Genomic DNA, 26162 nt, shown 5'->3' with positions numbered 1-26162 from the left:
CATTATAGAGAGTCATAAAATGGATCCTTTAAAGATTATCTTGTAATACGTACTGAGTATAGGTACTATGCTAAGCTGTTTAGTTGTATTATTTACAACCTCACAATACCAGCATAAAGTCAATACTATAATCATCCCCTTTTATAGATGAAGGAAGTAAAACTTAGTTTAGGCCACATATCCAAAGTCATAATGAATTCTGAGACAAAAGGAAAAACATGTGCACCTGTAGGCACTTCTCAAATATTCTCCCATATTTTGACCGAGTGGAAAAATTAATTAAAAAAATCTACAATTAAAAAAATGTTTTATGACCATGTAAAGTTGTGGCCATGGGGGACATGATGCCATGAAGTCCCAGAAACCACAGGCAAATTGGAAAATACTATTCCTTGGACAGCATACCAGGGTCTCAAAACAGACAAACAACGGCTTATGCTTATTTGAAATTTTGATATTTTATTCATCATGCATTTTCTCTAAGTTTTGATTTTATTTATTTACTTAAAAATTATTTTAATGTTGGGGCGCCTGGGTGGCTCAGTCGGTTGTGCGTCCGACTTCGGCTCAGGTCATGATCTCACAGTTTGTGAGTTCGAGCCCCGCGTCACGCTCTGTGCTGACAGCTCAGAGCCTGGAGCCTGCTTCACATTCTGTGTCTCCCTCTCTCTCTCTGCCCCTTCCCTGCTCATGCTGTGTCTCTCTCTGTCTCAAAAATAAATAAACATTAAATTAAAAAAAATTATTTTAATGTTTATTTTTGAGAGAGAGACAGACAGAGCGTGAGTGGGGAAGGAGCAGAGAGAGAAGAGGGACAGAATCTGAAGCAGGCTCCAGGCTCTGAGCTGTCAGCACAGAGCCCGATGTGGGGCTCAAGCCCACGAATCATGAGATCGTGACCTGAGCCAAAGTCAGACACTTAACCAACTGAGCCACCCAGGTGCCCCTCTAAGTTTTGATTTTAAAAAATATTTCATTAAAATATATACCTTAATTACTGATTTTGGGGGGGCAGTCCCTTAAAATTTGCATCTAAGGAGAGGACCTTGCTCACCTCACTCTAATCCTAGCTCCTACGTCACACAGCTAGTAAATGGCAAGAGCCAGGATTTGTAAAACAATTTCCTTCCAAAAGTCATGCTGTTAATGACTGCGATGTTCAGCCTCATAAGAGTAGTAGAACAAACAGTCCTTGCCTTTTCTGCTTATAGTCTATTTGAGAAGAACAAATTCACGAGAAAAAAAAAAAATCAGGACCCACAGAAGAGAAATAAATGGATAATTACATTTTGGACAGGAGTTGGGCAAAATAATTAGGATGATGAGGGTTGGGCAGGGTAGTCCTAAACCATGAAAAACTCTTCCTGTGTCCCTTCATGACCTTAATAACAAGCCTTAAAATAATTTGTGGGTGCTTTCCTGTTTTTGTACTATAATCAGAATTTCCAATGCAGAAAAGAGGCATTGGTACTATTTGATTTAGTGATATTACCTCATCTCTGGGCTGGCCTGAACTCCAGGTCAGACCGATCTGTGAGGACCATACCACATGGCAGGCACTGAGCTATAATGTAGAGCTCATTCGATAAATTCTGTTAATTTTATCGATTGTTACTTCTTTATCTCCAAACTGCTTCTTATCTTCACACTTCCTCCATTTATTTTCCATCCAGTCAGTGCTGTCAAAGCAGGCTGCTTGCAAAGCTCCCCACGTCCACTTTTGTAGAGCACCAGAACAATATTTTTCCCGTCATTGCAATTGGTTGTCAGTTCTTTGTGGGTTGGCTACCACTTTATTTCTGATTATGGTGAAGACAATTGGGGTCAGCAGCTATCAGGTAGAAGGTGACAGTTTCATTTTCTGAATAGCAAGGCTTCCCACAGGCGTGGAAAGCTGACATTGTTTATAATGCCAGTCCGCTTTTTGTTTAAACATAAAACATTGCAAATACTAAAGAAGAGTATATCGAAAAGATGCATTTATAGAGATGTAAAGAAACATAAGCATCTAGGTTTTAGTCATGTGCTTTTATCACTAATAGTGAACTATTTGAACCTGATAGAGTCCTCTCCTTTTTTTCCTGATGTTTAGGAGAAAAATCATGGGTCTCTCCTTCTTCACAAACTTTAGAAACAAACATTCCCTCAGCACCTCTCTACACCCCCACTACCAACTTGTACTCACGGGTCCCAGATCTGGGCATAGTACACGTCTGAGGTTTGCTGGCCAACCAGCTCAAATATAATCTAAGAAGTTTTCCAGGTCCATTTGCTCAGAATCAACCGTTCTCCCTCTATGCTGCCATTTTTTTACATTTTTACTGAAGCTGTATTTCATAGCAGGAAATATATTTGATGTCGTTTTGTATCCCTGCAGGGCCTAACACTCAAAACAGATTCACAGATGTTTGCAGGATTGAATTGAAATTTATACTGTAGGAAATCAGGGTGATACTTTGGAATGAAAACAGAATATTAGACTCTATTTAGAAGCTCCCGGAATAAGCCTGAAGGATTTCCCAGATGACTATACACTTGTGCCCCAGGACATAAACTGGAAAAAACTGCTACTTGTCCCTTATCTACCAACTGCATTCCCTCTAAACATAAACATCCTATGACTTCTTATCCATCATCCCATCATACACGGAAACCCTCAGTGCCCGCTGACAGATTAACCCTTTGTGTTTATTTGATGACCACTCACGCTACATCAATGTTGGATACGCTATTTGCATCTGATGCCTTTCTACTTCAGTCTACTCACCACCCTGGAATGTAACTTCTCCAAATGCTAAGAAACCACTCCACGGACACATTGAACACAGCCATTGCATGGGGTCAGGTACACAGAGAAAATCATTTTTTAAATGATAACTGAGAATCCCAATGATAACCCTTGTCATGAGGGTCCTAACAGAATTAATTAGATTTTATAAAATTCCACACAGAAGACATGACTTTTGTTTTTCAGTGACCTCGACTACAATAATCGTAGTTTATAAAATCGTTTCCAGGGCTTGGTGCAGCCTCTGAAGCATTTTGCAGCTTCCTGGAGCGACTGAGTTCAGTCCAGTAGGTTCCTACACTCTTTACTTTGTCTTCACCACCTGCACTCTTTAACCTTTTTCTAAATTCCACATTATAGCATGTTTTAAAAAACAATTGTCTTATTAGGACTATTATTGCTCATTTAACAAAAGATTAAGAGATGATTATTGCTCATTTAATAAGAGATTAAATACTGGGGGTGGGGGAGGTGGTATTTATGTCCTCTGCAGACCTGTCACAGTCATGACTTGAAAAGCTGTCCTAATATGAGGACATTAGATGATTTCATATCAGGCTTGCTGAACCCCACAGCTGCCAACACTGTGGAGCACAGATGTAAACTAGAGGAGTAAATAGATTTTGACATTTAAAGAGGGAATGCACAGTAGGGATTTCATCAGCACATTTGCCAATACAATGTTCCCTTTGAAGAGAGATTTCTTCACATCAAAAAGATCCCTCAAGTTGTCTGCATCATGGTGCATCCTTCAAAGTGACAGCATGGCTTGAGGTTCTAGAAGTTTAAGATCGCCTCGCTGTGTGACCTTAGGTGCCCTCTCTCTGTCCCTCATTTATCCTGAAGGTCCTGGCAGGATGCAGAGATAAGGTCTGCATAGTCTTCTTCATTTCTTTGAAGGAAACTGCTAGATAGAAGTTGTCTTCTCAGTTATCTGGTGATTGGTACATAATGAGCTGCTCATTAACCATTTGAACAGCCAGCGTGAATTTAGTGACCATCAGTTTAATAGGAGTCCAATGAATAGGACTATGAGGGGAAGGGACAAAGAGAAACAGAGAAACAGATGCGTTCAATTATTTATTCTCTATTGAGGGCCTGTGTTCTAAGTACTAATTAGATGCTACGGAGTTTTGAAATGAGGGGCACAGCTTTTTGCTCTGGAGAAGCTCAGTTGACAACTTGCTTGGAAAAACAGATGACCCACCCTTTAGGTAAGATAAGAACACTATAGATCAACTTAGTCGCCAGCATAAATCTCTACAGTCAAGCTTTGTTAAAGTATATTATTATTGATTGCGATTAAACTTGATTGTTCCCATTGATAGTGAATTTGTGATAATTACAGTGGAATTCTTGCCCACTGGCGGGAAACAGGAATAGTGCAAGCAAGGTGTAAATAGTACACTTCCATTGCTGTAACGTTTAGTATAGCCAGTTCCTGCCCTCTTGAGACCATTTCCACTTTTCAACTTTTTTCTGCGATTGTTTGTTAAGAACAATTGAATTATACTAATGATACGTGTAATGGTAGGAAGACTTGCATTTTAGAAACCAAACCTTATAAAGGGAGGAAAAAAGTGTTTTCTGATGGATGACAAAGAGACGCTGTAGCTCTCAGAAGAGTTTGAGAAAGTTATTTCCGAACATTTTTTTCTTTTCATCCTGACTATTCAAAAAATATCTGGACAGTGAAAGCTCATCCGTAGTTTGCATTTTGAGGCCTCCTTGCAAGTCTATTATTTTGGGTTTGGCACATCCTCAGAGAAATCTTTGTATAGGAAGGGTCTAGTTTCCAAGATAGTCCATAAAAGTTTAGGTAACTTATAATATGCATTATCATTTATGCAGATACAGTATTTTATAAATTGTTTCAGTCATTACATCCATGGAGATCTAGGAGTTCTGCAAAAATTTTTAAAACCTGTGTTTGATGACAATCTAAAAATTAATCATATTCTGGATCATCTAAAGAAATACCCAATTAGGTGATTCTCAAAACTGTGTTTATGGTTATCTTTATTTTATTTTATTTTTTATGTGTATTTATTTTTGAGAAAGAGTATGATTGGGGAGGGGCAGAGAGACGCATGCGCATGCACACCCACACCCACACCCATACAGAGGATCCAAGCAGGCTTTCTGACAGCAGAATGCCCGATGGGAGGTTCGAACTCATGAACCATGAGATCATGACCTGAGCTGACGCTCAACCGACTGAGCCACCCAGGTACCCCTTCTGCCTATATCTTATAAGCATTAGAGTTTGTCTTTCCCGATCTAAAGAAATGCTGTGTATTCCCCAGGATGCAGCAGCAAGGGTTCTAGGAAAAGGGGTTTCTCCCTCTGTACGTGTTGTTTATAAAACAAGTATTTGTGAGAAGGGGCTTCTGCTGGATGTGGCTCCTCTCCAGGGCACCATCATACTCTTTCCTCTCTGTAATCATGGTTTGGTATATAGCTTGAAATAGAAACTAACCTTTAGGAACTAATTTTTAAATTACTGTATTCATAGACCTGGAGGCTTGCTGAGTTAGAAGGAATCTTAGTGCCCTCCCTTCCCTCCCCCGCCAGTCCCCCACCTTCCACATAATGCCTGCTTTTCCTCCTGTGTGCTTCCTTCCCTATTATTATTTGTTATTCATTTTTATTTCATTACTATTTAAAGATCATTGCAGTTATTCACTGAAAAGGGCAACACTTACCACCAACCATGCAAAGGTGAACTCAGACGAAATTTCTGAGGAGATATTTTGAAAGCATGGTATTTCCAGAGTCTGATTTATCTGTACTTCTATTAAATGGCTGCTTCTCCGTTCATCCTGTGTAGCTATAACAAAACATAGGTGGCAAAGACATGAACATGCGATTGGCTTCTGAAATGCTTTTTTATGAGAGAAACAGGAACAGTTTTACTATAGAGATTTATCCACCCTCAGGGCACACCTATGACAAGGCAAAACCCCACTAAGGTCCTCATTGTCTAAAAGGCAAAAGAGAACCACTGAGAGTCACTGAAAATTTGCAGGAAACTACTCTTAAAGGATCCAACTCACAGTCTGAAATGTTCCTCTGCTTTAGCCCCAAAGTTTGTGCTTTAGGCTTCAGATCATACTTTCTTGATCAGTCAGAATGTAAAACTTTATAACCTAACCTCGAACTGTCTTTTTAAAAATCCGAATAGATTTAATTTTCTTAAGAGATGTTTTCGATCCATGGCAAAATGGAGTAAAAAGTACAGAGAGTTCCCATTGTCCCCCATGCGTGCACAATGTTCCCAGCTATTAGCACCCTTAACCACAGTGGTACATTTGCGACAACTGATAAAACTACATTGAGATATCATGATCACCCCCAAGTCTATAGTTTACTTACATTAGAATTCACTCTTGGAGTTGTACATTCTATGGGTTTTGATGACTGTCTAATGACAAGTATTCACCATAGTAGTGTCACACAGAATAGTTTCACTGCCCTAAAATTCCTCTGTGCTCCACCTATTCGTCCCTCCTTCCTGCCAAACTCTGACATCCACTGATCTTTTTACCGCCTTCATGTCTAGCTGTCCTTTTAGACCTTATAAACCTTCCTCCAAAGAGAGGATGATATAGAAAAATACACAAGGAAACTCTAAAGAAGCATTGTTAATGGATTTTCATTTTTAATGTAATTTGAGATAAATGTCAGTTTCATAGCCTCTCTTTGGGAAAGTGTGGACACATTTGTAACTAAACTACAGTAAGATCAAAAAACAATTGATAAATGGAAAGAACTCTATCATACTAATATCCTGAAAATCTTATTGTTTCCATGTCTATACAAATCTTGTTTATATGTATATGTTTTCTCATACTTTGCAATCCTCTTAACTAATAAACGTTACTTAAAATGTTTTGCATGATTGTATTTTTACTTCAAATGTTTTGCATGATTCTTAAACAATTTGTAGCTAAAATTTTCAGAGACTTTATGTCATTCTGTCACTTATATACAACATCATTTGTTTTGTCATTTCCAACACATTGGATCGTGTGTTCTTTCAGTGTGGGGTTTTAGTTTAAACTATTATAATCTATATAGCAAGGATCATCCTTATACTAATAGCTTTCCCCTGACCACTCAGCTTCTTAAAATAAATTCCCAGAAGTATAATTAATGGATCATGGGGTATGAGCACTCTCATTATTATCAACAGCCTATTTTTTTTTAAGTGGGGTGTTTCTCAGCTTGGAATGTTATGTCTACCCTTAGAACTCGGTGATATTCCAATCTCTCAGCAATAGTAGCTATCCTCTTTACTGATAATTCTTTCCTCTTCCCTTCCTAAACTGAAACCTGGCCTTCCCATTAGGGCACAACTTCCTTGTATCATTCTCAAATAGTGGTTGTTTATTTTCTTGTACCCTTATTTCTTCAAGATTAGGAGATGGGATCGCTGCTGTCCTTGTTCTTCATAACTGCTTCCAAACGTTATTCCAACCCCATAATTAAAAAAAAAAGCCTGTCCTTTATGGTGAAAACAATTTAGCTGTAACACTACTTCCAAATGGATTTATTTGTATACCACCACCAAAATTGTTTGCCAGGATTGCACATCATTACTACTATTTAATTTTATTCTTAAAATTACTATAAATGTTTTTTTTCTGTAATTGTTGTACTTACATAAATTTATTTTAAACAGAGAGTGAACTAGGCACTAATATCTAATTTAGAACTAGGCACTAATACTAATGAAATTCACTTGATATGTTAGTTATATTTTAATGTGCATTACCCAAATATATAAGTATTAAACTTTTGTGAAGTTCATCCAGATTCTGGGAAGTTGGCAATGCAACTGACCTAGCTTTTTTAATATTCCTGAAGCTGCCTATAAAAACAGACAAGGTAACTAGAGTAGCAAGCGTAAAAACATACAGGCTGTATCTATAGGGACACCAATTAACAACATATTCCCATTAACAGGTGGGGACAAATCACTGAACCACTGTGGTATCAGCAACTGAGCAGAAAGAAACAGAGGAAAATTGACTGGGCTTCTGATGCCCCTCAGAACTAGGGAATTCCCCTCCAAAAGCAACAGATAATCACTAGAAAGACATGTGGACTAATCTGAGAATAACAGCAGAAATGGAGATAGGGGCTTGCAGGCACTAGATTACCCATGCCTTCGAGGGAAACAAGGAAAAGCTTGTCAGCACCGGGACAGAGGGTGCTTTTCAGACATATCCCTCCACTGGGAAGAATCCCCTGGGAGTAGAATCCAAATTAAACAGGACAGGTCCAATAGGAGAAAGCAAACAGGCAATTTAGATAAAAGTGAGGGATAGGAGGAGAGGAAGTATATCTCAGAAAGTACAATGGAATATTATTTCCCCTGAAAATAACAGAAGATATGGCTCTAGAGACACTAAACACCCTAGAAAAGCTAGCCTGGCCCACCCTTCCATGGAAAAAATCAGCATGCATTTACCTTAAGCGTGAGCAATAGGAAAAGGATGGGATAGAATCACAGGTAAAGATACTACAAAAAAAGAGAGAAAAGGGAACAAAAGAACATCCCCACAACAATGACAGCATATAAGACAAAGATAACTTCAAAATAAATAAAAACTATACCTTAATAATTGAAAATGAGATAAAAGAGGTAAGAAAAGTGATATGAGCTGTGAAAAATTTTAGCCAGACTGGTAAATGAATCAACTGGAGAGAAGGAAGCATTGCAGAGATAGGTGAGAGAATTCAGGAAAGAGCTGGAAATAACTTATTTTAGAAGTTAAGAGCAAACCACAAGAAAAACAAGGACATATTAGCCCAAAAGCTAATGCAGTGAAAGAAAGTTAAAAATTGAATAAAGGGTGAGGCGATTGGGTGGCTCAGTCAGTTAAGCATCCGGCTTCGGCTCAGGTCATGATCTCGTGGTTTGTGAGTTTGACCCCTGCGTTGGGCTCTGTGCTAACAGCTCAGAGCCTGGAGCCTGCTTCGGATTCTGTGTCTCCTCTCTCTGACCCTCCCATGCTCATGCTCTTCTCTCTCTGTCTCTCAAATAAACATTAATTTTTTTTTTTTAAAAATTGAATAAAGGGCAATTTTAAAGTAAATTAATAAATAATACATTTTAAAATAAAAGAAAAAAGATAAGCAAAGAAGATTAAAAGCATGTATAATAGAAGACACTGAATGACATAAGCAGTAGGCAGACAAAAATACTAAAAAATTATAATTCAAGTATAATCTCTTAAAGCATAATGATTAGAAAATACATATTGAAAGATTATACTGCAAAAGTAGGAAAATAGGCTCATAATAGACATTAAGCACATTATTCTAATGGTATTTTTTAAAAGTCAGTTATGGGGAAAAAAATAGGATTATTATTAGCTTCTGACAGCAACTCTTTATGCCAGAAAATAATGTAGCACCATATTCAATATACTCAAGGAAAGAAAATGTGAGCTAGGGATTTTATATTCAGCAAAATTAGCCTTTTAACATAAAGACTACATAAAACCTGTTGATGCCACGTGTAAGAACTCAGGGAATATTGCTCCCATGAGCACTTCCTGCGGATTCTCCAATAGAATACACTTCGGACTCAAGAGGCATTTACATAAAAGCTGGGGTGACTTGAATCTATGTCTACTTTTAGCACTAAAAACAAATCATTGCTATAAGGAAGAGAGCAGTAATGCATATATATATTTTAAAACAAAGAAAAGGTAAGTATCAAAAATGGGGCAAGGCTTGGATTGAGGTTCTGGTGGCTGAAAACATGTATAAGACTGAGCATATGTATTAAAAGCACCATTTCAGGACCAAAGGAAAACATGCCATTGAGAAGCATTTCTTCTTGAAGAATTGCTAGAAGTTCAGTAAAAACAGCAGGAGTCTTTAACCTTCTTGCCTGGGGATCCTTCTATCCCCTTGCCCAGCATGGCCAGTGAGAAAGTAATTTTCGCATTTTGGAGTTGGCTACAACAAACAGCAGCTTTTCTTCCAGAAGGGGCAGACTTAAGTTAGGTCTGAGCATAAAGATCGTACGCTTTGTTAGTTAACAGGCGCACACCTGGTAGGAAACAGAGAAAAACTGAAGCTTGGTTAGCTTGGGTTTGCAAATTCCATTTTGGGTGGGTGGTAGCCCAGAGAGACATTTCACATGGAGATTCTGGAAATTAGGGAGTCATAGAAGAGCTGAAAGCAGTTGTCTACCCATCCTGGGCTGCCTGGGAAAATGCACAGGTGAGTGAAGAGACTTCAGAGAGCCTACTGGAAAAGAAAAGCCAAAGGAGACCCCATTACTATCTGCAACTTTGAATGCACCCTGTAACCACCCCTCTGCCCCTACCCAACATTTATATGTACAGGTGGAAGCCTGGTGGGCTGGAGGAATTTGAGCACAATTTTTGTCAAATTCATTGATGGATCAACCAAAGGACTTTGTCAATGCAAGGCAACTCTGTGGAAACCAAACTAAAGGCATAAGAATTATAATAAAAACTTGAGCAGGGATATCAAGAGGAAACCGATTTTATAATTTAAATATGGATAGTTACCAAAATTAAAAAAAACACTTAAAAAACTTCACCAGATACGGAGTTCTCCCATTATTATTATTATTAATGTATAGTTTTCAACAAAAAAGAAGACACATGAAGAAAAAAGAAAAGTGTGATCTCTATTCAGGAAAAAAGCAGCTGGTTGAAACTGATTCTGAATAGGTAGTACATTGGATTTAACAGACATTAAAGCAGCTCTTATAAGTATGCTCGTAGGATTAAAACAAAATATGATGAAAATGAGTCAATAAATAGGGAATCTTAGTGGAGAAATAGAAAACTACCAAATGAACCAAATAATTATTCTAGAGTTGAAATGTCAATAACAAAAATGATGAAAATTTTACTTGGGATTCTCAACAGCCAATTTGAGATGGCAGAAGAAAGAATCCATATATTTGAGAGGCACCTGGGTGGCTCAGTTGGTTAAGTGTCCAACTCCTGACCTCGGTTCAGGTCATGATCTTGCAGTTCATGGGTTTGAGCCCCACATCTGGTTCTGCGCTGACAGCATGGAGCCTGCTTGGGATTCTGTCTCCCTCTCTCTGCCCCTCCCTCACTTGCTCTCTATCTCTCTCTCAGTATAAATAAAAATAAACATTAAAAAAATCAGTGTATTTGAATATTGATTAATATCAGTGATCTAATCTGAAGAGCAGAGAGAAGGAGGATTGAAGGAGAACGAGCTTCAGAGCCATAGAGGACAGTAGAAAGTGTCCAATATGTATGCCGCGTGAGTCATAGAGAGATGAAAGAGAGTGGGACAGGACAAATGTTTGAAGAAACAATGGCCAAAAACTTCATATTTGACTTAAAAACTTTCCTCCAAATTATCTACACTTTCAGGAACTTTAAAACTCGAAAAAGGTAAACTCAAAGAGACACCCACCTGGGCATATTATACTCAAACTGCTGGAAGCCAGAAACAAAGAGGAAATTATGCAAGCCGCAATTGAAATTACTAAGAAAAACAAAACAAAACAAAACAAAGCTATCGCACGCAGAGACCAATAAAACAATTAATGGCTCACTTCTCACCAGAAACAAAGGAGATCAGAAGACATATTCAAAATGCTGAAAGAAAAAACAACCCACTAAGAACGCTACATTCAGTGAAATTATCCTTCGAAATTAAAATGGAAAACAAACAAACAAACAAAAAAACACAAGATTCCTTGCAAGTAGATTGTCTTATGTGAAATTCTAAAGTAAGTTCTTTAGGCTGACAGGAAATGATACCAAACAGTAACTTCACTCCATGAGATGGAATGAAGACCATAGGAAATGGTAAGTATGTATGTGTGGTGGGGGGGGGGGGGGGGGGGAGAGAGAAAGAGAGAGAGAGAGAGAAAGAGAGAGCGTGAGCAGCGGAGGGGCAGAGAGAGAGGGAGACACAGAATCCGAAGACAGGCTCCAGGCTCTGAGCTGTCAGCACAAAGCCCGACCTGGGGCTCAAACTCAGGAACCACGAGATGGTGACCCAAACCGAAGTCAGACACTCACCTGACCAAGCCACCCAGGCGCCCCAGAACATGAAATTTTTTAAACCATTAATTGTTGCACTGTTCTGTTGGGTTTATCTTCGAGAATGATAACAAAAGGAAGAGATAATATTGGAGGAAGTTGCAAAAAGAGAGAAAGCAAGAGAGAAACAGAAACAGACACAAGAATGACCCTGACATTGAAGTTATCCAACAAGAATATTAAAATAACTCTTTAATATAATCAAGAATAAAGAAAAAGATGAAGAAAGTAAATGAAAAGATGGGCAATCTCATCAAAGAATTAAAAATCTACTCAAAACAATAACTAAAATATAGTATCAGAAATTAAGAACTAATTTGTTTGGGTTGAAAACTTACTGGACATCACGAAAAATAAGATTTGTGAAATGCAATATAGGTCAATAGAAAATTTCTAAACTGCAGAAAGGAAAAACAGAATAAATAGGAAAAAAGCATTAGAGATATATATAAATATAAACTTGGGCACATTTTTTTAATACTAGAAACCTAGCATCACAAACTTAAATGATAGTAAAAATCCATGCAAGTGTTAGAAGTAACATGAGTGAATTTGTATGTAATATGAGAATGGGGAAACTTTTTCCATAAAAGTAAGAATTAAGCTGATTTGGAAACAATATCACAAGCAAGGAAAGATAGTTGACAAACTCGGAAAATATTTGCAACTTACATCACAAAGGATTAAATAGATTTTATATATGGGACTCTCGTAACAAAAATAAGGATAATAATGGGCTGGAATTCATCAATATGTTTAAATTCATATGAATTCATAATACTTAACACAGAATACTTCTTGGTCACCTTGTAAGAATCCTAGTGAACCAACTCATTTTTAAATCTGATAAATAAAAGGAAAGAATCAAGTATCTGTTCTGCTTTTCTTATACAATCTGTGCATCCAATAAACAGCTGATTCGTGAGCAGAAATTTCTCTATAAGAAGACTTCATCCAAAAAATGAAAGAAGGATAGGATTAGAGCATCACTATTTATCAACCCATAATGAATTAATGGATCTAGGCAATACTTATCAGTGGCTGTTAACATCATACAACTAGACATTATGTGCCTCTGATGTAACTGTGCAACATCATCTATAAAGTTTTTGTGCCAAAAACAAAAAATAAAAACACAAAAGTGTGATCAAATCTCTATACCTAACTAGTGAAAGAGGGACATGGAGATACCATGGGGCATAAGAGTAAAATCCAGGCTGTGGGTAATTTTACAGGATAAAGAGTCAAATTTACTTAACAAATATATTGTAAACGAAAAATAAGAAATATAAAATAATCTTCAGATTAAAAGACGTTTTTCAAATGATTCCCAGTACTTTATGTGATTTATGTGAATCCTAATTTAAACAACCAAAATGTAAAAATAACAACTATGAGGCCAACTGGATATTTAATGGTCTTAAGAACTTACTATTTTTTTTACAGAACTATATTTTTTACAGAATTATTTTTAATTCTGGTAGTGGTATCATGGCTTAATTTTATATATATGTGTGTGTGTATATATATATATATATATATATTACAACATATATATCTTTTAAAGATTCATTCTAAAATAAGATTTTGGGGCACCTGGGTGGCTCAGTTGGTTGAGCATCCGACTCTTGATTCTGGCTCAGGTCATGATCTCACAGTTCTTAGGTTCAAGCCCCACGTCAGGCTCTGCACTGAAAGCATGGAGCCTGCTTGGAATTCTCTTTCTCCCTCTTTCTGTGCCCCTCCCTCTCTCAAAATAAATAAATAAACATTAAAAAAATAAATAAATACTATACCTTGGATTTTCCTTAATCTGGGAGGTGGCAGTTGCTAAGGGTTTAAATGAAACAAGATTGTCTGTGAGTTAATAATTGTTGAAGTTGCATGTTCAGTACATGGGAACTCATTATATTATTCTATATAATTTTGCATGTTTGAAATTTTCCACAATTAGAAGTTTTAAAATTTTTTGATGAATCATCTGAAATCATCGTGAGTACTTCCAGCTACATATAACACACTTTGAGAAAAACTAAATAATCCCTCTTTCTCCAAATTCACTGCTATTATCCTCTAATTCAGGAAATGTAAAACTGTGGCCTGTGGGCTGAATCTGGTGGCTGTTTTTGTAAATAAAGTTCTACTAGAACACGACCAGGCCCATTGACTCACATATTGTTGGTGCTGTCATGCTATGGCAGAGTTGAACAATTCTGACGGGGCTATAGGGACAAAGCCTACAATATTTACTATCTGGTCCTTCAAGCTTGTCAACGCCCACTCAAATGTCCCAATCATCATCCATTATTCCTTGAAGATGCTGGTATCTGGATTGCAATACCCTTAGCCAGCCTAACCCCCTATATAATCCTGAGTGGTTTCAGTCACAGTGCCGTTGTCCTATCTGTTACCTGGCCTCTCAGTCCTGCCACTGCTCCCTCCGCTGTCCCTACTCCACTTGTGCCAGCCACTCCCCTGATCACATCTGGACCTTTTCTGCCATACATACTTGCTCCACCTACAAACTCACTAAGTCAAATTTACAAACACCCCTGCTAGTCGTTTTGTGCAACTAACTTCATCTCAACTGTTCTCTCTCCTCATCGAGTCTTTTAATGAATTGATCTCTACTTTCTCCCAATCCATCAGCTTTATTTCGTTTCCCTCATTGTTGAGCTAAAATTCTATAGCCCATAATTTCAGCAATATTCTTGCTAATATCCCAAATCCCTTGGTTCGTCTCCCTTCCCCACTAATATACAGGAAATCCAACAATAGTGAATTACTACTATCTACTTTTTTTTAATGTTTACTTATTTATTTATTTTAAAAAAATTTTAACGTTGACGTTTACTTATTTTTGAGACAGAGAGAGACAGAGTGGGGGAGGGGCAGAGAGAGAGAGGGAGACACAGAATCGGAAGCAGGCTCCAGGCTCTGAGCTGTCAGCCCCGAGCCCGACACGGGGGTTCAAACTCATGAACCACGAGATCACGACCTGAGCCAAAGTCAGCTGCTTAACCGACTGAGCCACCCGGGCACCCCAGTTACTCATTTATTTTAACAGAGAGAGATAGAGTGCTCACACAAGCAGGGGAGGGGCAGAAAGAGAGAGAGAGAGAGAGAGAGAGAGAGAGAGAATCCTAAGTAGGCTCCATGCTGTTACGACTCAGGGGCTCACACCCATGAACTGCAAGATCATGACCTGAGCTGAAATCAAGAGTCAGATGCTTAACCAACTGAGCCACCCAGGTACCCCTCCCCAACGATCTACTGTTGAATGCCCAGACCCAAGCAGCCAAACACTTGTCTTCACTACAATTTGTTACCATATTCAACTGGATGTTCAACCCTGACCAAAAATCCAAATACATTTACCTTGTGAACTCATTTTCCTTCTGTTCATAGATGGTATTTCAAACTCTCTCCAGTCTCTTTCTGAAGCCTCCTCCCTCTCTCTACCTGAAGGTGACTTTGTTTCCTATTTTAGAGAAAATAGACGAGGGCAACGCCCTCCTCAAATGCACTTATCCCAATTTCCTTCCCTGCTGTTACAGTTTTTAAAACCGGTCCCTTTTTCCAATTTCTGGGTAGCTGTAGTACTGCTATTATAAATCCCACTGCCCCTATATTCTCCGAAAACTTAGTTTACTTATTGTACTTTCTCTATGGTGTATTTAACTACTCTCTTTCAACTTTGGGCTTTGAAGCTTAGTCAAGCATCTTGCATTAATTAAAACCACCACCACTAACGCCACAACGCCAATGACAACCCTCATTTGGGCACGCATGCCCTTCTTCTGATCACTAACAAACTTCTTACAAGTTATGTCAACATTTGTTGTCTCCGCCTCTTTGCCTCCTACTGACTCCTCTGCTCCCCACAGCCTGACTTCCATCTCTCTTCCATGCCACAAAAACAGCTTCCGTTAAGGTGATCAATACCATCCTGTTCCTAAATACGATCCAATAACCACGCTGTCCTCTCAGAAACATCAGAATTGACAGCTACTCCTTTCATGAAATGTTATCATTCTCAGTTTTTGTGAGCCAACTCCTCTCCTGATTTTACTGCTGCCTCTTCAGCCATTCTTCCGGAACCTTTAAAGATGTATCTTTCTCCATCTCTCGCTGTGGACTCTGCTGAAGGGCCACATTGCTTTTCTCCCTCGAATTTCTCTGCCTAAATGATTTCTTTCATTCCCCAAACTTCAGTTAGCACACACTCATATGCCTCACCAATTTGTATCTTCAACTTAAACCTCTCTTCTAGAACAGGAATTCTATCTATCTATCTATCTATCTATCTATCTATCTATCTATCTATCATCTATCATCTATTTCCTCGAGATTTCCTGAATGTGTCAACTTCATGTCTAACTCAACATGTACAAAATCAAACTCAAAGCAATCTCTGCACAATGATTGTCTTCTAGTTTTTCCTAACGCAGTGAGTAATTCCCCCATTTTTTCTGTTCCACATACTTGAAACAAAAAGCATCTCCTGACATTGCTTTTTATTCCTCATTCCACATGTACAATCCGACACCAAATCCTGTGGGGTGAATATCCTAAACTTACTTCTTTTTTTTTTTTAAATGTGTTTTTCAAAAAATGTTTACTTATTTTGAGAGAGAGAGAGCAAGGGGGGCAGGGACAGAGAGGGAGGGAGAGAGAGAGTCCCAAGCAGGCTCCACACTATCAGCACAGAGTCCCACACTGGGCTCAACCTCATGAACTGGGCTCAACGATATCTGAACTGAGCAGATACCGAGCAAGAATTGGACACTTAACTGACTGAGCCATCCAGGCGCCCCTCCTAAATATACTTCTAATTGGAACATTCCTCCCCATGTACCTCACTGCCACTCTACTCAATTACTAGCATCTCTCACTTAGATTTCTGCCCTGTCTTTTAACTAATCTACATTATCCTCTGTATCTTTTTTCAATAAATTCTCTATACGTTTGCCACAATTAAAAAAACAAAATCAAAACCACCATCTATCAGTTAGTTTCCACAGCTCTTAGGATAAAGATAAAACCTGACTGGACCTCTCAATCTCTCTAGCCTCATCTTCAACTGCTTCCCTTTCAATCCCTATGCTCAAGACATAATACCTTTTAAAATCCCCCATAATTGCCCTATCTCCTTACTACCAGAGTCTTTATACATCCCATTTTCTGTAAAGCTGTGTTCCCCACATTGACCTGGTTAACTATGGCTCAAGCATCACTTCCCCAGGAAACCCTTCTTGATTTCCTATTATATCCTCTCAAAACACTACTTTCTTACTGCAAGAACACTTCTCACTGTTGCAATTTGACATTTTTTGGCTTATTTGGCTATTTTTTGTCTCTTCCCATTGAACTTCATGATTCCTGATGACAGTCATGTCTGTATTGTATTCCTGGTGCCTAGCACCTTAAGTACACACAATATTTGTTGGATAAAGATTGAATACAAGAATTTAAGAAGAGTCAGCATTCAAGTTCAAGAACAAACTATGCTATAAAAACAGACACATGGGGGCACCTGGGTGGCTCAGTTGGTTAAGCGTCCGACTCTTGGTTTCGGCACAGGTCATGATCTCAGAGTTTTGTGAGTTCAAGCCCTCCAGTCCAGCTTTGTGCTCACAGCATGGAACCTGCTTGGGATTCTCTCTCCCTCTCTCCCCGCCCCTCCCCTACTTGTGCTTTCTCTCTCAGAATAAATAAGCAAATTTCAAAGAAACTTTAAGACGGACACATAGATCAATGAAACAGAGACCCTAAAATTAAACTCACATATATGATCAATTAACTTATAATAATATTATTATGAAAAGATCCAACAATACACAATGGGGAAAGGACAGTCTCCTTAATAAATAATATTGGGAAAGCTGGATAGCTGCAGATAGAAGAAAGAAACTGGACACCTGTCTTAAACCATACATAAAGATCAAATCAAATGGCCTAATTACTTGAACATAAGACCCCAAACCATAACACTCCTAGAAAAAGACATAGGGGCAATGGTTTTTTTGGCCTTGGCAATGATTTTTTAGATTGGACACCAAAAGCAAAGGCAAAAAAAGCAAAAATAAACAATGGGACTGCATCAACCTAAAAAGCTTCTTAACAGAAAAGAAAAATATCAATAAAATGAAAAGGCAATGTATGGAACGGGAGAAAATATTTATAAATCACGTTATCTGATAAGTGATTAATATCTAAAATATAAAAAAAACCCTCACACAACTCAACAACAACTAAACAAATAATCCAATTTAAAAATGGCCAGAGAAATTGAATAGACATTTTTCTAAATAAGATATGCAAGTGTCCCAAAGGCAAGGAAAAATTGCCCAACATCACTAAGCATCAGGGAAATGCCAGTAAAAACCACAATAAGATACCATCTCACACCTGTTAAAATGGCTATTACCAAAAAGATAACAAATATCAGAAAGGATACGCAGAAAAGGGAGCACTTGTACATTGGTGGAAATGTAAAATTTTTGCAGCCACTCTGGAAAACAGTATGGAAGGCGCCTCAGAACACTCAAAATAGAACTACCCTATGATCCAGCATTTCCACTTCTGGGTATATTTCTAAAGGAAATAAAATCATTATCTTAAAAAGATATACACATCTTCATGTTCACTGCAGCACTATTTTCAATAGCTAACACATAGAAACAGCCCAAGTGGGTCCTGATGGTTGAATGGATTAAGAAAATATTCTAACGTACAAGGAAATATCATTCATGCGTAAAAAAAAAAAAAAAAAAAAAGAAGGAAATCCTGCCATCTGTGACAACATGGATGGACGTTGAGGGCATTATACTATGCGGACAAAGAAAGACAAATACTGTATGATTTCATTTATATGTGGAATCTTCAAAAACAGAACAAAATGAACTTATAGATACAGAGGACAGATTGGTGGTTGCTAAAGGCAGGGAGTGGGGGTGAAATAGGTGAAGGTGGTCAAAAGGTACAAACTTCCAGTTATAAGATAAATAAATTCTGGGGGTATAATGTACAGCATGGTGACTACAGTTAATAATAATGTACCATATGTTTGAAACTTGCTAAGAGAGTAAATCTTAAAAGTTCTCATCACGGGAAAAATACATTCAACTGTGTGAGGTGATAGATATTAACTACACTTATTGTGATGATCGTTTCACTATACACATATATAGATAGCTACATAGATCTATCTATCTATATATCAAATCATCATGCCGGGGCACCGGGGTGGCTCAGTTGGTTGAGCGTCTGACTTCCGTTCAGGTCCTGATCTCGCGGTTCGTGGGTTCGAGCCCCGCGTCAGGCTCTGTGCTGACAGCTCAGAACCTGGAGCCTGCTTCAGATTCTGTGTCTCCCCCTCTGTCTGTCCCTCCCATGCTCATGCTCTGTCTCTCACTGTCTCTCAGTAATAAATAAACGTTAAAATTTTTTTTTAAATCATGTCATACACCTGAAACCAATACAATGTCTTATGTCAATTATAGTTCAGTAAAACTGGAAAAAAAATATCAAAGAACAAATTATGCCTCTGGACAAGGTAGTTAGACTCAGAGTATCAAGATTATATTATCAAGATATTATATTCTTTTACTGACAACAGAATAGAATATTTCTCTTATTAGATTCTATGTATTTCTTTTCCCACTCCTCCTCCTCCTTCTATTACCACTACTTCTTCTCCTCCTACTGTTTTCAGTCACAACATCAACAGCCCTCTAAGGCTTTTGTAGTGATCTGGAAAATTAAAATCATGTTGCACTTTGATAACAGAGCCCAGCAACTTCACATTTTAAAACACATCAAGCTCATACAATCTCAGGCACTGTGGGTCCAGCTGCGTTCAAACTAGGAAACCTGGATTACTACAACCCAGGGCTTAACTCAGAAAACTGCATTTCTTGGAGTAACTTGAAAGCTCACCTTGAAGAAAACCCTGCCAAGTGAAAGTGAAAAAGAAGCAAATGCTGAACGGTTTATTACATTTCTATCCTTGTCCACAGCCTCGGAGCACTAACTCACACCAAGGAACAAAATCTTTTGAAAAGAGAACTGAATCCCTTCTCAGCAACCCCCACCCCCCACCCCCGTCCCCGGGAACATAGGGACAGAATTTAGGCAGATACTGTTTTGTGAACAGACAGGGCTCAGAACGGCTCAGAGGACAACGGAAAGGAAATAAGAGGTCCCAACTGCCTGTGGTCCCTCAGATTTTCATATTTAGATTCTTACACACCACTTCAATTCACCTTTGTTCACAAGCTTCGTAAGTGTTTTCACGTCGCGTGTGCTTTGCTTACCCAACTAGCTTGCAAACATCTCACAGGGATGTACGAGGGAAATGGCACGAATGGGAGAAGAAGTGAGTGAAGATCAAAGGAATAAAGGGGGAAAAGGTGTGTCATTGGGTGGGGACTTGACAGGGCTTTCGAAAGGCAACGGCTTCATCTGAGTTAAGTGTCTGCCCCTTTGCGCTCTACCAGGCTTACATTTTTGGTCACTCTGTAATGAAGGATGGTTTTTCCTGTTCTGTTTTGCTCTTTTGTATGTTGCCCGCTTTGTACTCAAGACACAGTAGCAGAACTACTTCTCTAACATGGAGGCCATTTTTCTTTTTCATCTGGTTCAGCTGACCAACAGCAAAGTTATCATCTGGGATACTTCCAACCACAAAGCATGTAGACATGGCTTCTGCCTCTCCTGAGAGTTGCAGTTTTTAGTAGCTACAAACTTAGTTTCTTTGAATTGCCCTTTATTTCAAGGAATACACGTTCCTTAAAGGCAACACCACTCTCCTTTCTGGATAACATACTACCTCTTCTCCAGTGCTGTCCTCATGTTGAGGACATGTCCCCATATGACTTACTTCCTATAGGGTACATCAATCCATTGAGAATCAAGTCAATTCTCAATGGAGTAGACATTAGACCCACAGAGATGCAATAGTACAGTTCACAGGTTTAGGCAAAAGGTACAAAATCTTAATCTAAAGCCAAGGTCAATGTGTACTTGGGCTAATGTATGTTCAATGTTCGGCTGGGTTCCGAATTAGACAAATGCAAGAAGAGAGGGAGTAGGACCCATTATAAATAAGAACTGATAAATAGAGTTCACTCATTATCATTATTACTCTTCTTAATGAAAACTACCCTTTACCAAACTCTTCCAGTCTGGCAGGAAGTATGCTAAGTGCTTTACAGATGACCCCATTTAATCATCAAAATAATGGTACCTGTGAAGGAGGTACTATAACCATTCATGTTTCTTCTACAGTGGAACAAAAGCTTAGAGACTTGAATAACTTGACAAAGATGATACTTCTAATAAATGACAGAGCCAGCATTCAAATCCAGGCTACCTGACTTCAAGGTATGGGCAGGTAGACACTGTTCTACACAGGTCTCCTTGTTTCTCTTCATTCAACTCCACCCCACCCTGTCCCCAATTGAACTCAAGTATTTCTTTTTTCCTGGACAACAGCACTGGGAACAGGGCATTGTAAAGTAGTGGCAGAGGAGCTCTACGTCTACAGGTGGACTGTTCTAATACCACCTTATCTCCTGATAAGGAAGAAGAGGAAGTGATGGGGGTAATAAATCCCTCCCTGCTGCCCGTCCTGGGCAGTTCCATGCCTCTTTTAGCACAGCCTTCAGGAGTTAATTTTTGTTGCTTTCTTCTTATATTATCAGGCCACTTTGCCCCTGAGTTAAAAACACTTCATTTCCAGCGCATGTTCCATTTGTTGGCTTTCATTTTCATTCTTTTCCATTAGTATAAATGGAAATCATTTACTATAGGACCAACTAATTTAGGGGTAGGCAATATTATCATCATTTTCCAGATGGGTTCAGGGAATGGACATGACAGTCCCCAGGTGAAATTTATTTCTGGCCAGAAAGGAGCTAGAACTTCAGCTTAGGATTCCTGCCTCCAAACGCAGCCCCCTAAAGCAAGTATGTGTGAATGCTACATGTGCAGCAGCCGCCTTTGTGCCTTTACCGGCCCTATACTAAATATATCATATATCCAAAGCACCTTGCATAGTTTCCCCCACAAATCTCCTCTGCTCCCTTTCCCTTCAGTGAGTGGCAACCTCCCCCCCCCAGATGTCACCCTAAATTTTTCTCTCTCCCTCACTCATACTGCCCTCACTTTTATGCCCAAAGCACACAATTTGTTGTTTCTATGTCTGCCCAAACTATCACTCTGTCTCCTCTGGGCCACGAGGACGGTCTCCTAGTTCACTCCCACCTTTCCCTTCTGGCCCACCTTCACCCCATTCTTATACTGAAGCCAGCAAAATCTTTTATGACCCAAGTATAGCCAGGCTATAAATGTCATGCCATCCTTCTGTTGTGAATACTTCAATGTCTTCCTATGGCTCTTAGATAAAAATCAAACCTTTGAAACATTGCTGACAAGATCTGACACGATCCGGTCCTTGCCATATCTCCCACCTCATCTCTTAACCTCTGCACTGCAGTCCTGCTGGCATTTTCCCATTTCTTTAAACACTATAAAGTTCCTTACACAAACTGTAAGGGATCACTCAAAAACCTCCACATCCTAAATGGTGTTAATGTCCACTCCTTCCTCAGACTTCAGAGCTCAGGTGTTGCTTTCTGAGGGTCAGTTTCCCTGCCGCTATTACGTGCTCTTTCCAAGACCATTGTAGTCCTTATCACTTATCACTGTTGCAATTTTACTTCTGTTTGTGGAATTATTTGGTTAATTCCTGTCTTCCTTTCCAAGCAATACCTCTTTCTGCTCAACTTCTGTGAACTTAGCACCACGTTTAGCATGTGGTTGGCTCAGAATACATACCTGTTGAATGAATGAGAGCTGAGTGAAAGCGTGGGATTCTTTCCCTCCCAGTTATGCTTACCATTTGTCTGAATGAGCAGGTTGTAGATTTTAGTTCGAACACCCTCTGGAAACAGAGTAAAGCTACACTCATACTTCCCGGTGAATGAAGAGGACACGTTCTTTAAGTGCAGGGTCCATTTTGACACATTTCTGGGAGTTTTTGTGAAAGTCACCAGTGATTCACAGGGACTGTCACTGGCACAGTGCAAGCCATATTGGGGATGATAAAGAGCAATCAGGTCCAACTTGTCAGTGACCTTGGACCATTGCATCTGTACCAACAAGTCTTTCTTCCATGTTTGGCAGGTCAAGTTGACATCAGAGCCAGGGAAAGCATAGATGTCTTCTTCATTGGATGCTTTTCCCCATACTCCTGAAAAGGGAACATGAGCCATCAGTTTGCGTGATTCATGTGGAATGACTCTTATTTAAAAAGCTTGGTCACTTCGGTGAGGTAAGCAACTGAGGAATTTTTTTCTCTGGTTGCCTTAGGTAGAGGAGAGAGCTTGTGCGTGACCCTGACAGTAAAGCAGAGACTCAATGCAAATGAGGAGGCATTTGATTAAACACACTAGGGGAATATTGATCTCTTTGTCTGTTGGTCTGTCCAAAGAATAATTTAAGTTCTCTACCTGCGAATAAAATTAAGCCTATTTAGAACCTGAAGCCCACCAGCAAACATTATGACAGCTATCTTTGCAATGACTCTAATGGGCTGGTTTTGTTTTGGTTTGGTTTTGGTTGGTTTGATGAATCAACAGCTGCATATAACACACAAATAATATTTTCTGAAACTGAAAACATAACTGATACGTGTGTAGCTGTTTTAAAAATGTATGTTCTCCAGGGGCGCCTGGGTGGCTCAGTCGGTTAAGCGTCCGACTTCGGCTCAGGTCATGATCTCACGGTCCGTGAGTTCGAGCCCCGCGTCAGGCTCTCTGCTGACAGCTCAGAGCCTGGAGCCTGTTTCCGATTCTGTGTCTCCCTCTCTCTCTGACCCTCCCCTGTTCATGCTCTGTCTCTCTCTGTCTCAAAAATAAATAAACATTTAAAAAATAAAATAAAATAAAAATAAAAAAATAAAAATAAAAATGTATGTTCTCAAGAGGCTTTTAAATAGACTATTTAATCCTTCTCACATACCAAAGAATGATGTTGTTAACCCTCTACCAAAGACGAAACTGAGGCACAAGATGAGTAACTGCTTTGCTTAAAGTCACACCTCACAGTAAAAGACCCTGAATTTGGTTGCCTAGAGTCTGTGCTCTTTCTGTAACCTTCATAACCTCCAAACTGCCTCCCAAATTGGTTGAGAAGACTAAGAAATTTGACATTCAATATATGAAAATCAAAAGGACCTTTATTTTCCTGCAGTTGGGGCTCCTGAGGGGAGAAAGAGAGAAAATACCTCAGGGTGTCCACTAAAGATAAACTATGGTCAGGATCATCAATAATCAACACTTTGAAATACTAGACATAAAAGAAGAAGATTCTCTCCCATCAGCTCTCTGACCACATGGTATAAGGCACTTAAAATATGTTAAGCATTGAGCCTTTGACATGCCTTCAATAGTGGAGGCCTCCGTTTTAGCGTTAATGGAACACTGTTACGGGAATGATATACTATTATGACAAGTCCCACTGAAGCTCACAAAGGAAAAAGATAAAAAGATGACAAGCAACGGAGAAGAAACAAGGCTCTCTAAGGTACTTGACAAATGGGAATTATTACACTTTTATGGATTCAAAAGTTTGGGTAGGACAGAGGTTAGTACAGTTTAATGTCGTTCCCTGTAAGCTCTCTTTTGCCTGATAATACGACTCTGATCCTATCCACAGCACTGTATTCCAAAGTCTCCTTTGATTTAGAAATTCTTCTTAGGATCTTCGTTGCGATATCTGTAAAGCACAGTTAATTCTTAAGACACTCAAGCTCACTATAATACTCCCATGCAATGGAATGCAGAACTAATCTTTCCTCGTGTTTTTTTTTTTTTTTTTAAATAGGCCCTGAAGACACGGGTTCCCACTGTCATAAGGACCCTCCTTTGTCTTCCGGGTCCTTACCTACACATGCCGCATTAAAATTCAACATATGTTCAACTCCCAAAGACGTTAGCTATTTGGAGGAGTAATGCTTGTTCCAGACAAAAGAAACAGGATCCTTGAGAGAGAGAGAAAGATGAGCGAGGATCTCAGAGCACTGATGGCTTTGTGATTTTTTTTTTAGTATTCTGGAGTTGTTCTCACTACCATTTGGAGAGCATTTCATTTCCGAGAAGCACAATTTCCCAGTTACTCCAGAGGTCCTCTTCCGAAGGAAATGGGTGAAAATGTCTCAGAGCAGTGACACAAACTACTCATTCCCTTCTCGTTTTTCGTGTTCGTTGGTAATCATTTCTGGACTCTTAACATCTCTGCGAAAGCTGCCACTTAAATATGTAACTGAAAACCTTAGCAACGATCTGCCTTCAGTGATCAATGTCAGCCGCAGTCGCACGCATTTTAAATGAACAGAGGCCCCACTCACCCCGAAAGCAGCCGATCTGACAAGAAAGGACAAGTGGAAGCCTTACCCCTGACAAAATGTATCTGGATGATGGAACAGACAGCACAATATGTCCATTTTTTCTCCATCGTCTCCTGAAGGCCTCACGCCAGCATCTCCACGATCACAGAAGTCAATTGATGCCTTGAAGCAAACTCCAGCTACCCTGTTTGTGCAGAAAAACCCCAAACCTGCTGCACGCCTGGGTCTGTTTATCACTTGGCAAGACCCCAGGAAATGAAACGTAGACAGGAAAGTAATGTGGTTCAGAGCTAAGTATAACCTTCAACAGAACAATGTTGAAATTGTTCTCTAAAATTGTGTGTATCACCTTCGTTAAAAGACTTCTCAGGATCCAAAGATTCTCTCCTTCAGGATCTCTGCGTCAGTCAAGCTGCTTCTAAAATCCAAACAAAGGAAATCATGCAGAGCGACTCATAATGTGCTTTTTATACATTTCTTTTCAAGAGCACAAAGTCATTTAACAAATGTGAGCTTAGTGTCTTTCATATCCATTTTTCTGCTCAATTGTAAATTGTCACCCCTATTTCAGGAAAACCTTCATTTCCTGGGGGGGGGGGGGTGTAGAGGAGGGAGGGTTCCTCTTCTACCCCCATCAGGGCGAGGCTGGAGGTCAGGCAGAGAAGCCTCCCACCCAGCTGGCTGGAGGGCTTTTTTGCTGAGAGCAGAAGAACTTGCCCGTGCCTCAGCCAAAAACCAGAGAGAGCAAGGCGGAAACAATCTGAATCCAATGGCAAAGAATCTCCTATCTCAGCCAGCAACCACGCCTGTGATATCTGCCCAGCTGCCTCCATTTACAGAAGACAGACTGGGGTTCAGGGAAGGGTCCTAGTATATG

The 26162-nt window shown here is 39.3% G+C and overlaps 1 protein-coding gene across 2 annotated transcripts in view; it reads right to left on the bottom strand.

Moving 5' to 3' along the window:
• The window catches only part of CD96 (CD96 molecule), a 95361-nt gene extending 69546 nt beyond the window's left edge, over window positions 1-25815 (bottom strand). Inside the window, exons 1-3 of one of the 2 annotated variants that reach the window (XM_043594097.1) lie at window positions 25332-25815; window positions 22775-23128; window positions 5494-5618 (exon numbers count right to left, since the gene is read on the bottom strand). In XM_043594097.1, coding sequence (XP_043450032.1) covers window positions 5494-5618; window positions 22775-23128; window positions 25332-25392 — 540 coding nt within the window. In that variant the 5' untranslated portion in view covers window positions 25393-25815. The remainder of the gene's footprint in view (window positions 1-5493; window positions 5619-22774; window positions 23129-25331) is intronic. The other variant, XM_043594096.1, reaches the window with a different exon arrangement.
• Window positions 25816-26162: the final 347 nt, after the last annotated feature.

This window comes from Prionailurus bengalensis, chromosome C2 (assembly GCF_016509475.1).
Source record: "Prionailurus bengalensis isolate Pbe53 chromosome C2, Fcat_Pben_1.1_paternal_pri, whole genome shotgun sequence".
Taxonomy (NCBI): Eukaryota; Metazoa; Chordata; class Mammalia; order Carnivora; family Felidae; genus Prionailurus; species Prionailurus bengalensis.
The sequence above is the reverse complement of the archived record's forward strand: the minus strand, read 5'-3'. Positions and strand labels throughout refer to the sequence as shown.